At 42.8% G+C, this 15005-nt stretch overlaps 1 protein-coding gene across 6 annotated transcripts in view; it reads left to right on the top strand.

Annotated features, from left to right (window-relative positions):
* QKI (QKI, KH domain containing RNA binding) overlaps positions 1 to 15005 on the top strand; it is a 292754-nt gene that overhangs the window by 152405 nt on the left and 125344 nt on the right. For all 6 annotated transcript variants that reach the window (XM_075339776.1, XM_075339775.1, XM_075339777.1 and 3 more), the window contains one exon: positions 13899 to 14042. In XM_075339776.1, the coding sequence (XP_075195891.1) occupies positions 13899 to 14042 (144 nt within the window). The remainder of the gene's footprint in view (positions 1 to 13898; positions 14043 to 15005) is intronic.

Below are 15005 nucleotides of genomic sequence, written 5' to 3'. Positions count from 1 at the left end.
TACAAATCTAAACACAACAAAAAATGAACATATTTTACGCCTTTATTATTCCTGCCAACATTCTTGTTTTGCAGCGGAAAAATCTGTTACAAATACTTAAAGTGTACATAACATAAGAAGTCCTCAACCAGCAACAAGAACACGCTGGAAGTGTCTGCTGTCTATTGCTGTTTGAGGATTTCCTGTATGTAATGTGTTCTGGTAGAGAACACTATAGCTCTGTATGTTTTGGCCACTGGTAAGAAGTGTAAGGCTATGTGAGCACGTTGCGTTTTTCCCCGCGTTTATGCAGTGTTTAAAACAGCAGCGTAAATGCGTGCTTTCTGCTTCCCCAGCAAAGTCTGAGAAGTCGGCAAATTCCATGCGAACATTTCTTTTTTAAACACAGCGTTTTGGATGCCAAATATTAGACAAAATCGATGCGTTTAAAAAAGCAGCATGTCACTTCTTTTGTGCGTTTTGGTTGCATTTTCCACCCATTGAAATCATTGAGGTGTGTCAAAACGCAACCAAAATGCGTTTGCATTTTTTGTTGCATTCTGCATGCTTTTTTTGCCAAACAGAACGTAGGTCTTTCGGTCTCTTTCTCTGTGTCGGTCTCTTTCCCCCCCCCCTCCTTTCTCATACTCATCGATCACTGACCGATCACCGTCACTGCACAGCTGTCACAAAGCTCCGGCGGCTTCTCCTGCTTTTGAAAATGCCGACCGCTCGCTATTCCATCTCGTATTCACTGCTTCCCCCGCCCACTGGCGCCTATGATTGGTTGCAGTCAGACAGGCCCCCACATTGTTTTAAAAAAAAAAAGCCATGCGGTCCCCCAAATTTTGATACCGGCCAAGGTAAAGCCACACAGCTGAAGGCTGGTATTCTCAGGATGGGGAGCCCCACATTATGGGGACCCCCCAGCCTAAAAATATCAGCCAGCAGCCGCCCAGAATTGCCGCATTTAGTAGATGTGACAGTCCCGGGACTCTACCCAGCTCATCCTAAATTGCCCTGGTACAGTGGCAATCAGGGTAATAAGGAGTTAATGGCAGCCCATAGGTGCCACTAAGTCATAGGTTAATCATGGCAGGCGTCTGAGACACCCCCCATGATTAACCTGTAAGTGAAAGTAAATAAACACATTCACCCGCAAAATCCTTTATTTGGAATAAAAGACAAAAAAATCCCCACACTCTTTCACTGCTTAATTAAAATCCCCAAATATCCGTCCAGGTCCGGCGTAATCCACACGAGGTCCCAGGACGCATCCAGCTCTGCTACATGAAGCTGACAGGAGCGGCCGTAGAACACTGCCGCTTTGTCAGCTCCACGAAGCAACTGAAGTGACCCGTGCGATCAGCGATGACATCATTCAGGTTACCCGTGGCCACCGCTCTCAGGTGGAGGACTGCAGCTGGCCACGGGTAACCTGAGTGACTGCACCACTGATTGCGTGGCTCACCTCAGTCACTCGGGATTTGCGGTCAACGGTGAGTCCTTCACCTGTGATCGAAAATCAGGCCGCAGCACACAGAGCTGCGTGATGACAATGAAGTTGGGTGAAGTTTATCCGAGTTCATTCTGATTGCGCGGCTAGTTCTCACAGCCACTCATGGGGATGTAGCAGAGCCGAGTGGGACCGCACTGTCAAAAGTGCATCCAAAATGCATTCAAAACGCAGCATTTTGGATGCTTTTTGAAACGCACATGCAGTGACAAAAAGCTGCTTTTTATTTGTCACGCTAGAACGCAATGTGCGCACATACCCTAACTCATAGCAGGCAGTGGGACTGTGAGGAGCACCAGCCACTTATTGCTTCTCTTTCCATCCATTTCTTAGCAATGTCATGTGATGTATGCTGTCGCTTCTTGAATATGTTTGCTTATTCTGATTAATGTCTGGAAATTTTTAGATAAGTAATTGTGAATGTTTTCTTATTGATAGATTTTATGTTTGAAATTGTGAAAAAAAAATTCTCCTGGCAGCAATGTATCGCCTTGAGCGAATATTAACAGTTAACACGGCCAGAGAAGAATAATGCACAGATCCAGACTATAAATTTCCCTTTTTGTTTTAGAATTCTTCACCAATGTCTAGAAGTAACTTTTTCAAAAGTGTGCTGTTTTTGATTTTCGTCTTGTATCCCTGAGTGATGACTACAGTTTTGACAGATGCAGATGAATCCTCAGGTCAGGGTTGTACACTATAAAGATTAAAATAAAATGGATAACATTTAAAGAAAGCATCAATCTCTCTCTGTAGCTCTCAGTGTAACATATGGAGAATACTAATGCAATACTGCACAGGTTGAACTATTTACCATCTTCATAGTCTTGTATGTGTCCTTATTTATAAGTGCACATTGGAATCTGCATATACCGCAGTAGCTGCCGTCGAGGTACGTACGATATCAACATATATTATTTTTTTATATATATTTATAACATTTAGACATTACTCATTTTACCACCCCTATACTTTATTTTGATGGCTCACTTTTCGGGACCCCTAAATTTCAAAGGACAGTATCTATTGGGATTCGTGGATTATTGGAATTAAAGGTTCTTCCAAATAAACAGTAAAAATAATAATGGTTATTCTCTCCTATTGGGCGTTTAAAATTGACTTGCAAGGGAATTTTCAAGATTAAAGACCAAAATAAAACTCTGATAGTAAAACCTGCTTACGTCTTTTATCATATAATTCACACACTAGTTTTTTATAGTAATAGCCATGTTGATTATCTTAGCTCTGACAGAAATGGCCAATATTTTGTAATTACACATGTACTGTAGGCAGTGTCTGTCTGGCCTAGCGGGACATCGGACTATGCTCCAGTGGGCCCCAGGCCCTAGGTGAGCCTCCAAGCAGAAAGTACAGGTGGCTCACTGCTAACTAGTCCTCAGCAGTGAAAAATGTCTGCCAGCCTATAGGCTTGTATTTGGAGTCAGCGCTCGGCACATACCAAGGACCAGCCAAAGGATACCACTCGGGAAAGGGTGAGTGTGTTGTTTTTCTTTTCCACATTTTTTTTCTACATGGCTGGTAGAAGGCTATGTGAGGGCTAATACTCTCTATAGGACACTATGGAGCTCACACTGTATGTAGGAGGGTAATACTGTCTACAGGAGACTATTTTGAGGCTCATGATGTACATAGCGCCAGTGTGAGGGCTCACACTGTATATAGGGGTCAGGCTGTGTATGGACTCATACTCTATATAGGGGGCAGTCTGGGGATCATGCTGTATATTGGGGGGTGTTGGCAAACGTTTGCTCAATATTAAGTGATGCAATTAATATTAATAGAAAATGATAGGAATAATATGTTAATATTGAGTAGAATTAATTTCAGCCTATTTGTTTGGTCCTCCACAACAGGCACAGTCTATTGTGTTGCCCACTTCTGCTAAACACTATATACAGAGCTCCTGTTTATAACAGGGGTAATATTAGTGTTCTTATTATTCTTGTTTTATTCATGAGCAGTATTGTATTTTTCGGTCACTATGTAGTGGTATTATGGGGTCTGGTCATAGTGAGGTGGTATTTGGTCCATGTATGTGGTATTGTTATAGTGGATTATTGTGTGTTTGTAACACTTGGTGCTGAAAAATCACGCAAAAAATAACACTTAAAGGCAAAATTTGGGAGCAATCATTTACTTTGTGCCAAATTCGTGAACAATGTTTGCTATTTTTAAGGAATTTGCTAGAAAAAAAACATCAGCGACTAAGAGACAAAAGTGACTTGAATTGATCAGAAATGATGAATTGGGGCCTATGTCTCTGATGAGGAGCTCCTCGACCGCTTCACCCTGTTCCCTCTCCATTGTTATCGTCATCTGAAATGCATGTTCTCCAGCTTCAGAGTATGTTTCAGTGTAAACGGATGAAGTAACACAGCGAATGTCTGACCATGTTGCCTGCTGTTTGGACAGCATGAATCCGTTGACAGGTTCCCTGTAAGGCTGAGTTCCACTTGCATATGACTTGTGTGAGTCTCGCATCGGTATTACTAGGCACGGCACACACTCATCTGACAGAAGCGGGTCGGCTGCATGTATTTCAATGCAGCTGAGGCGCTCATGTCCAGAGAGTGTGCGACCGTGTCTGCTGATACCAATGCGAGACTCGCACGAGTCATATGCCAGTGGAGCTCCGGCCTAAGACTGAGAATTGGACACTTGATTTCTGTGCCCCAATATGCCCTGTCTGTGCATCAGTGAAGTTGCATTTCCGTTTCATCCCATCCTTGGCTCCCCAGTAGCCATGCCGTACACTGTAATGTGCTTACAAACTTGCCCTGATTTTCTTGCCTGGGCATTCCTGCTACATATCTTCCTCTGTGAACTTATGCTATTAGAGGCACAGTAGGAGCAAAAGTCTTTGCTAATTTCCCAGCTCTAAATGCTCAATTAAAGCTGTGTATCAGCAGGGGTTAGGACAATCAGTGAGCTCTGATGCCGGGTGTTACAGAATTGCTGCTGCTGCTGTTCAAATAGATAATTAGTGTCATTTGAAGCCTATTTCCACTGCAGACCAACGACTTATGCTTCGTACAATACCTTGTACTTTGACAATCCAGAGACTCCTAGTTAAGGAATATTGCGTTGAGCATGTGCAAATGTCATGTACACTGGTGTGTTGTGTATAGATATTTCTACATATACACTATTTTCTCCTATTCTCCTGAAGTGTCAGGTGAGCGGGGTGATTCAATGTGCTTAATTCTAATAGAAAGGCACATACAGTAAATATATCCAGACAGCTCCCGTGTACAGAATCCCATTGGCAGCATACTGCAGGGAGCTTGTGCGATGTCTGCTGGTAAGGAATGGATCTGTGTTGTGCTTTCTGCCCTAACTACATCATGATGAGCTCTGAATAAACCACTTTTTCAATTTTGCATTTTCTTCTCCATGATTTATGGTCCCCTGTGCTGGACACATCACACTGGCAGTCAATTAGTGAGCTCTGCTCCTTTCTTAACTCACATTAATTAGGTTAATAATTCAACAATATTCCCTTATGTGCTAGGAATTACCTGCAAGTGATAATCGTATTTGCCTCTGTCATTGAATTATTCTGGGAATTTACCTGGAATCCTCCAATGTACGCCAGGCTTTCTGTTAGAAACTTTCTCACTAAAATGCTCAAATGAGGCATCAGCTGATTATCTGGTTGTGTTTGAAGGAGCATTGAGCTTTGCAATTTGAGAAAACTTCAAAGATGTAACTTCCGACTATTCATTTCTTCTTACGCAACATCAAACAATGTTTTTGTTAATGTAAGTTTAGAAATGCGCCTTGTTGCTGCTGCTGCATTCCCAAATATTTCTGTCTGATTTGTTTTTTGATCTTATCTCCGTAGTCTAGTCCTGTAAATATGCTTTATATCTCCATTCCATATTGTTCTAGATCAGACACATTGTATCGGATACATACTGTGGCATTTGGCCTCGCCCCGATAACCTTAGGCTTGTTTCCAACTGGAATTCAGGAAACCCTTGGGACAGAAAAGTGATGTGTTGCTGTTAGATATTAGGTTTGAACAGGTTTTAAGTCGAGCGTACACGTTAGAATGCAGTAGGTAGAAACTGCTGCTGGTCAAACAAGCATTCAGCTTACAGATATTTAATATGCTGGTCAACTTGCCCAAGTATAGGGAATTAAGACCAAACCCTGAGGTTAGGACGTGCCTCTTATTTTTATACACTTTTTTTTGCTCTCGATATTAGTGCCTTGCGAGAGTATTCGGCCCCCTTGAATTTTTCAACCTTTTTCCCACATTTCAGGCTTCAAACAAAGATAAAAATTTTAAATTTTATGGTGAAGAATCAAGTGGGACACAATTGTGAAGGTGAACAATATTTATTGTGTATTTTAAATTTTTATAAAAAACTGAAAAGTGTGGCGTGCAATATTATTCAGCCCCTTTACTTTTAGTCCAACAAACTCACTCCAGAAGTTTACTGAGAATCTCTGAATGATCCAATGTTGTCTTAAATGACTGATGATGTTAAATATAATCCCCTGTGTGTAATCAAGTCTCCGTATAAATGCATCTGCTCTATGATAGTCTCAGTGTTCTGTTTAAAGCGCAGATAGCATCATGAAGACCAAGGAACACAACAGGCAGGTCCGAGATACTGTTGTGGCGAAGTTTAAAGCCGGATTTGGTTGCAAAAAGATTTCCAAAACTTTAAACATCCCAAGAAACACTGTGCAACTGATCATATTGAAATGCAAGGAGTATCATACCACTGCAAAGCTACCAAGACCCGGCCATCCCTCAAAACTTTCATGTCAAACAAGGAGAAGACTGATCAGAGATGCAGCCAAGAGGCCCATGATCACTCTGGATGAACTGCAGAGATCTACAGCTGAGGTGGGAGAGTCTGTCCATAAGACAACAATCAGTCGTACACTGCACAAATCTGGCCTTTTATGGAAGAGTAGCAAGAAGAAATCCATTTCTCAAAGATATCCATAAAAAGTGCCGTTTAAAGTTTGCCACAAGCCACCTGGGAGACTCACCAAACATGTGGAAGAAGGTGCTCTGGTCAGATGAAACCCAAACTGAACTTTTTGGGCACAATGCCAAACGATATGTTTGGCGTAAAAGCAGCACAGCTCATCACCCTGAACACACCATCACTGTCAAACATGGTGGTGGCATCATCATGGTTTGGGTCTGCTTTTCTTCAGCAGGGACAGAGAAGATGGTTAAAATTGATGGGAAGATGGATGGAGCCAAATACAGGACCATTCTTGAAGAAAACCTGTTGGCGTCTGCAAAAGACCAGAGACTGGAACAGAGATTTGTCTTTCAACAAGACAATGATCCCAAACATAAAGCAAAATCTACAATGAATGGTTCACAAATAAACGTATCCAGGTGTTAGAATGGCCCAATCAAAGTCCAGACCTGAATCCAATCGATAATCTGTGGAAAGAGCTGAAAACTGCTGTTCACAAACGCCTCCATCCAACCTCACTCAGCTCCAGCTATTTGCAAAGGAAGAAAGGGCAAGAATTTCAGTCTCTCGATGTGCAAAACTGATAGACATATCCCAAGTGACTTGCAGCTGTAATCGCAGCAAAAGGTGGCGCTACAAAGTATTAACTTAAAGGGGACGAATAGTATTGCATGCCCCAATTTTCAGTTTTTATTTTTTTTACAAAAAGTTAAAATAAGCAATAAATATCGTTCAACTTCACAATTGTGTGACATTTTTATTGGTACCATTTTATTTTCTATACACCTTTTGGATCACTGTCTTTGAACATTTTTTGTTTGTTTATTAGAACAAATATGCACGTGTGTGTGTGTGTGTGTGTGTGTGTGTGTGTGTGTGTGTGTGTGTGTGTGTGTGTGTGTGTGTGTATATATACTGTATATATAATACATTTTTTTATTTTTTTTGCTGTTAAAGATTCATGCTTTATTTTGCTATATTTATTACATTTCATGCCCTTTTTGTAAGTAATATAGTTTTAGAATTCTCACCATATGGTAATTTTGGCCAACATCTTGTAGTAATCCGGTGTCCCTTAGGCCCTGTGCGCACACTGCGTTGTTGCCCACGGTTGTTTTGCGGTTTTGCTGCAGAAATTTCTTGAGAAAAAGGTTGTAACCTTTCTGCAGACATTCCCCAGCAAAACCTATGGAAAAAAAAATAGCTGTGCGCACACTGCATTTTTTTCTCGAACATTCTTTCTGCAGAATTTCTTGAGAAAAAGAATGTGCATGTCACAGGTACCTGCGGTTTTTGCCATAGATAATGATAAAAAGCCACAGGGACCAACCTGCAGAAAAAACGCACAAAACCGCGGTAAAACCGCATGCGGTTTTCGGTGCGTTTTTTGACCGCAAGTGTGGTAATCTTTCAGACTCAAGAAATTTCTTGAGAAAAATCCTTTGTGAAAAATGCCTTATTATAGCAATATGCACCATCCTGCTCCCCATTCTGTAGAGATGCACCCATCCTTATCCCCATTCCGTGGTAATGTACCCATCGTTGTCCCCATTCTGTTGTAATGTGCCCTTCCTTGTCTCCTTCTTGTAGTAATGTGCCCATTCCGGTCCCCATCCTGTAGTAATGTGCCCATGCAGGTCCTCATCTTGTAGCACTGCCCCCTTTACTGGACCTCTCCTTGTAGCACTGACCCATCCTGGTCCCCTATTGTATCTCTCTCTCTCTCATTTATATATATATATATATATACACACACACACACACACACACACACACACACACACACACCCCTGTGGAGCCTCAGTGGGCACGTGGACTCTAACGATTGCAGCCACTGTCATGTTCTCTCATTTCAATAGCAGCTGCTGGCCAATCGGGCAAGCAACTGAGGTCATACGCTTCACTTTCTTGCCTCTGATTGGCTGGTGGCTGCCATTGAGTTGTCCATAGAGAGCTTGACTCTGCGTGCACAGGCAAAACATTTATCTGAAATAAAGTGCTGCCGGTTGCGGCTTCTGCACTGACCGCGATCGTTACCGGATCCACGTGCCTGCGGGCTGCAAGAAGCCGCTTGAGGGGCCATGTGTTTGAGACCTCTGTAGTAGATGGTTGACTTTTTTCCAACAAAATCAACTAGTTTGACTTTCATCTAACGTGTTGGGCACCTTAGGGGTGGTTTTGATTTTACATGATGTGTGATCTGCCTGTGTTCACTTCTACCTTTTGGTATGTGTGAGCCATAAATTGATCATATGTGCATGGTATTTTCTCTAAATCACAATACATTTTATTGGCTACACCTCTGATAATAAAAATACCGGATGGGGATGTATATAGTATTCTGCTGGGAGGAAATGCACTAATGACACTGGAAAGCTCACTGTGACAAGCTGCATAAGCAAACGTGTGCTACAAATGTCTTTTGGCAGATGATTTTGTGGAAGATTAAATTGTGACTGTTCACTTTGAGATTCTGCTCCTGGATTTTATTAATCACTTGGCAAAGCCTTCCCACTCTTTACAGGTTCAGTTCTGCTGACTCCAAATACTTATTTCTTAAACAACAAATCGGATTGTCCGGCTTCAGTACTGTCGCCATTATTGGGATGTGCGCATAATCTGATCAGAGAAACATGCTAAAGGGGAATCTAAATTATGACCTGCACTGGGGACTCTGGAGGGATGAGCTGACATCTGTAGACTAGAAATCCGCATGATTCAAGCTGCACCGATCAATAGTGACCACACACCAATCACTTCCATCAAGTATTGCATGTCTTGTTTAGAGGAGTCTGCCAGGTTATGGATGACGGTGGCTCTCCAGTGGAATCTACACAATGACATTTTACCTGCACAACAGGTTTTATTTGTTCGTGAAAAAAGAGGTGATTTTCTATGTCAATTAAAGCTACATAATCAGGTTTTCACTGCAGACCTCCAATATTGTATCCTAAATAGTGCTCCGGCTGGGTGGCCTGGATCACCCCGTGTGCCTCAGCACAAAGCCATATTAGTAATGTTCATAGTTACTGATTATATAGCTCCAAAATATAGGAGGAGGGTCAATGGAGAGAGGCTAGTTCAGGAGATATAATAAACCTGCCTAAAAAGATAGTTATTTAAAGCATGATGCGTTTGCTACTCCTGTGTGGTGCAGTCTAAATAACTGGTGCATCACATAGAAAAGGTTTGAAAAGCTTTAGATCAGGGGTCTCAAACTTGGCTGGGTGTATGGGCCGCACAGAGGAAAAAAAAATAATTTGGGGGGGCCGCATTCTTTGCAGGACAAAGTGACATTTTTATTGGTACCATATATATTATATTTTGTTTTTTACACACCTTGGGATCACTGATTTTGAACATTTTCACTTGTTCATTATAGCAAACGTGCACATTCTTTGTTTAAATATAAACTTTTTTTATATATATTATTCCTTTCTTGTAACTAATAGTCTTACTATTAACACTATATAGAAATTTTGACCAACATCTTTTAGTAATGTTCCCCATATTGTTGTAACGTGCCCATCCTTGTCCCCTTGTAGTATTGTGCCCCATCCTACATCCTAGTCCCCATCCTACAGTAATGTGCTCATCCTTGTCCCCATCCTAAAGTAATGTTCCCCATTCTTGTCCCCATTTTGTAGTAATGTGTTCATCCTTGTCCCCATGTTATAGTAATGTGTTCATCCTTGTCCCCATCCTATAGTAATGTCCCCAATCTATAGTAATGTGTCCATCCTTGTCCCCCATCTTATAGTAATGTTCCCCATCCTTGTCCCCTTGTAGCAATGTCCCCATCCTATAGTACTGTCCCCATTCTATAGTAATGTGCCCATTCTTTAGTAATGTGCCAACCTTGTCCACACCCTATAGTAATGTCCCCAGCATTATCCCTATTCTATAGTAATGTTTCCCATCCTTGTCCCCTTGTAGTAATGTCCCTATCCTACAGTAATGTGCCCACCTTGTCCCCATCCTGTAGTAATGTCCCCATCCTATAGTAATGTCCCCTGCCTTGTCCCCATTCTATAGTCATGTGCCCATCCTAGTCCTTATCCTATAGTAATGTGCCCATCCTAGTCCCTATCCTATAGTAATGTCCCTATACTATAGTAATAATGTCCCCATCCAATAGTATTGTGCCCACCCTTGTAATGCCCCAATCCTATAGTAATGTCCCCAGCCTTATCCCCATCTCATAGTAATGTGCGCACTTTGTCCCCATCCTGTAGTAATGGGTCAGCAGCTCCCCTCACCTTCCACAGACGCTGGAGTGAAGCTGAGGAGACTGGTCTGCGGCCCCAGATCCACAGTGATTGGAGAGATCGGTCACAAGTCCGGTCTCTCCAATCAGAGCTGGGGGCGGGTGAAACACAGGTCACCCAGCTCCAGCCAATGATCAGGGCTACAGCTGCACTGATCTTGGCTGGATTTCAATGTTTCAGCGATTTTTCAATGGCTGAAACATTAGTGGCTGTGATTGGCTGAGCGGCATTCGTCAGCCAATCACAGCCTCCGTAGGTCTTGGGAGGAGACACCACCCCTCCTGAGGTCCCCTCCTCCCCGAATCTAAGGTATTTGCAGCGATCGCAGCCACCGGGGCTGCGATTTCGCCATGACGTACTGGGTATGTCATGTGTCCTTAAAGGGAACCTGTCATCAGAAATTTCGCCCAAAACCTAAAAGATTCCCCCTCTGCAGCTCCTGGGCTGCATTCTAGGAAGGTCCCTGTTATTATTGTGCCCCATGTGAGACCAAAATAAAGCCTTTATAAAGTTCTACCTTTTTGTATGCAGCTTCTGTAAATCCGTCACGGGGGCGGGCTCTCTGCCGTCCGTTATTCTGCCTCCTGGTCCTGTATGCCGCCCCCATCGCTCCTTTCCATATCTGATGCACCGCCCACTGCTCCAGCCATCCCCGCGCATGCCCAGTGCCAGTCTCACAGGACTGAGCAGTGTGACCGCTGGTGACGTGTGCGCAGGCAAGTGATTATGGACGGGACTGTGACTGTTATCAGCAAGTACCCGGCCATAATCTCTTGAGCGCGCAAACCTCTCCAGCATTCACACTGAGCTCAGTGTAGATGCTAGACTGTATGGGCTGCTTCCAGGGATGACGTCCCTTTGTCATGTGATAGGGGCGTGTTCGAAATACTATCACGTGACAAAGGGACGTCATTCCTGGAAGCAGCCCATACAGTCTAGCATCTACACTGAGCTCAGTGTGAATGCTGGAGAGATTTGCGCGCTCAAGAGATTATGGCCGGGTACTTGCTGATAACAGTCACAGTCCCGCCCATAATCACTTGCCTGCGCACACGTCACCAGCGGTCAAACTGCTCAGTCCTGTGAGACTGGCACTGGGCATGCGCAGGGATGGCTGGAGCAGTGGGCGGTGCATCAGATATGGAAAGGAGCGATGGGGGCGGCATACAGGACCAGGGGGCAGAATAACGGACGGCAGAGAGTCCGCCCCCGTGACGGATTTACAGAAGCTGCATACAAAAAGGTAGAACTTTATAAAGGCTTTATTTTGGTCTCACATGGGGCACAATAATAACAGGGACCTTCCTAGAATGCAGCCCATGAGCTGCAGAGGGGGAATCTTTTAGCTTTTGGGCGAAATTTCTGATGACAGGTTCCCTTTAAGTACCAGGGAGCCATGACGTATCCAGTACGTCATAGGTCGCTAAGGGGTTAACGTCCAACACACACACACACACACACACACACACACACACACACACACACACACACCCACACACACATCCACATCAACACCATTCTTCTCACCTGTTTTGCGCTCCCTCCGCTGCCTCATCTCTGCTTCGTGCGGCCCCCAGACCCGTGCCCCTGTTCACTATCGCGGCAGGTGCAGTGTCACTGTCAGTGATTTATGTGAGATGATTGTATTGCCGGACCGAGAGCGCAGAGCCCGCAACACATTCATCTGACATAAAGTGCAGACAGTGGCTGCGGCCCCTGCACCTGCCGCGATAGTGAACAGGGGCACGGGCCTGGGGGCCCCGTGTTTGAGACCCCTGCTTTAGATGATGATTTCAGGTATTGAAGGTTAACTTTTTCCTATCTAACAAACTTTCCTGTTCTGCCCATTGAAATCCTATTATAATTGGGAAAAAACATCAAAACAGAATTTTGCAATATGAATGTATTATGTAAAATAAATCAACAGGAAATCAATTTATTCACTTGTGAATGATAAACTAGGCAGTGGCCCGACAAAGGAGCGTAACGGAATTTTTGGAATGTCCCTCCCGGGGGGACTGAGGATATGAAAAGGTTAATATTCGATCATTCAGAATGTGGACTGCAGATATGGTGGTAAAAAGAGAGGAGGGAGGAGATGTAGGTAGGTGTAGCACTGTGGAGTGCTTTGTAGGCTTTATAGGGAATCTGTCATTAGGTTTTTAGTAACTCATCTGAGAGCAACATGATGTAGGCAGAGAGAGACCCTGAATCCAATTAAGTATCACCTAGTTTACTGGGTGCAGCTGTTCTGACACAAAGTTTTTAGATTTAGCAATGCAACAGCACTCGAGAGCTTCTCCAGCACACACCAGGCTCTTTATGTGTATTGACAATGTGTATAGACAGTGAGCTGCTAATCACAGAAGGGAGTCATGCTAGTGTCCACATGCCAGCTCAGCTCACCTGTGAGATGTGCACGGATCAGAAAAAAAACCCAACAGGGAACAAACAAAAAGGAAAAGGATCATAACCAGGTTATGATTTAGAGGTTGTTCATCGAAACATGTAAATCAGATCCTGGTGGGTTTTTTGTCTGTCTCCTCCATATTCACAGTTTGTATTTTCATATGCATGAAATTAGTTAATTTTCTGTGCTGGATCCTTTTTCCTTTTTGTTAGTATAATTTGTTTCTCCCTCTAATAGCAATCAATCTTTTTTTCAACTGCTAAAACCTTTTTCTTTTAACATGCAAGCTAGTCATAGCAATGATAAGCTCCTGGTGTTAAAACAAATATTGCAAGTATATAACACCATGGACCTTGATAAGAGAAGAAAGGCCAAGAGGATCAAGAGGTGTACTTTATTGCTATACCTAGTACTTGAGATGTTCATAAGTGTTTTGAATAATTGCTGCAAACTTGGTCCTAATCTAGCTATATTCATCGCTGTACATGGCAGTGTGACCTCCTCATTGGGATCATTTCTCCATGTCTTTAATTTTTCTATTTCATGTTTTTTTCATTTCCTTGGATTTTACCTCTGCACAATAAAGTTCAGCATTTTACTCATGAGCTGGATTTATTTTTCCTTTGACTAGATCTAATCTACACTTCACATTTAAATGTAGTTGTAAACATATGGTACAACAAGTATATAAAATATTGTTAGTCAGTTTTTTATTTTTTTTTAAATATATTAACCACTAATTTTGCTTATAGGAGGAACAAAATAGAGGAAAACCAAACTGGGAGCATCTGAATGAAGACTTGCATGTACTGATCACAGTGGAAGATGCCCAAAACCGAGCAGAAATAAAATTAAGACGAGCAGTGGAAGAAGTGAAGAAATTGCTGGTTCCAGCAGTAAGTGAATTTGTTATTCTAGCAATACATAGGACATATGCCTGCAGTGACGCCTAGTCTATGGAGTCAGTCAGCTGCCATCAGTGTGTTTATTGGCCAGTGACATGACCTGGATGTTTTCAATCTTCAGATTTGATTTGGTTTCTTGCAGATGGTTGGTGAATTCGAGCATATTTCGGCCTAAAATGTCTGTCTAAATCACTGATTTTGGAATTGCTCTAAATACAATTCACAGTACGAGTTCCAACCCCCTAGGACCCCTCCCCCCGCAATCCTGAGACTGAGCTCTGGAAACCAGAAACCGGTCATTGAGTGGACCAGAGGTGCACTTGCTCTGCTTGTGCTATATTCCTTCCCAGTGGGATGGACCAAGAAATCTGAACAGTGTACAGTTATTTTCAGCAGTCCCATTGACAATGACTGGAGCGCAGATCCAGCATGCTCTTCTTCACTCCATTCAAGACGAGTTTGCATTAATCTCCAAGTTATCCCCAATTTTTTGCAATAACCTTTTTAAAGACTGTTTTAAAGAGAACCTGTTAGTAGGATTTTGTACCCTAAATGTATGGCCTGTATGTTAAGTCACTGTAATGCTGAGTAAATCCTGATCTTTCTTGTACCGTTACATTTAGCACTTTTAGAGAAATCCATAGTTGACCTTGTATGCTAATGAGTTGTGAGTGCAGTGGGCTGGTGCTGCACTTACATCTCTTCTGCTTTTCTCCCTATTCCCTGCCTCAGGTTATTCATGTTTCTGTGATCTGTCCGTCAGAGAAGCAGGAGAGTTGTAAGTGCAAGGCTTACCCACTGCACATGTAACTCATTAGCTACAGTTTCAATTATTGAGGTCTCCAAAACCACCCAATGGATTTCTACAAGAAAGGTAGGAATTTAATCACCATTAACCCCTTAGCAAATGACCCATGACATGCTATGAATGCCATAGATCGTGTCCCTACCTTT

Source organism: Anomaloglossus baeobatrachus, chromosome 3 (genome assembly GCF_048569485.1).
Source record: "Anomaloglossus baeobatrachus isolate aAnoBae1 chromosome 3, aAnoBae1.hap1, whole genome shotgun sequence".
Lineage (NCBI taxonomy): Eukaryota > Metazoa > Chordata > Amphibia > Anura > Aromobatidae > Anomaloglossus > Anomaloglossus baeobatrachus.
The sequence above is the reverse complement of the archived record's forward strand: the minus strand, read 5'-3'. Positions and strand labels throughout refer to the sequence as shown.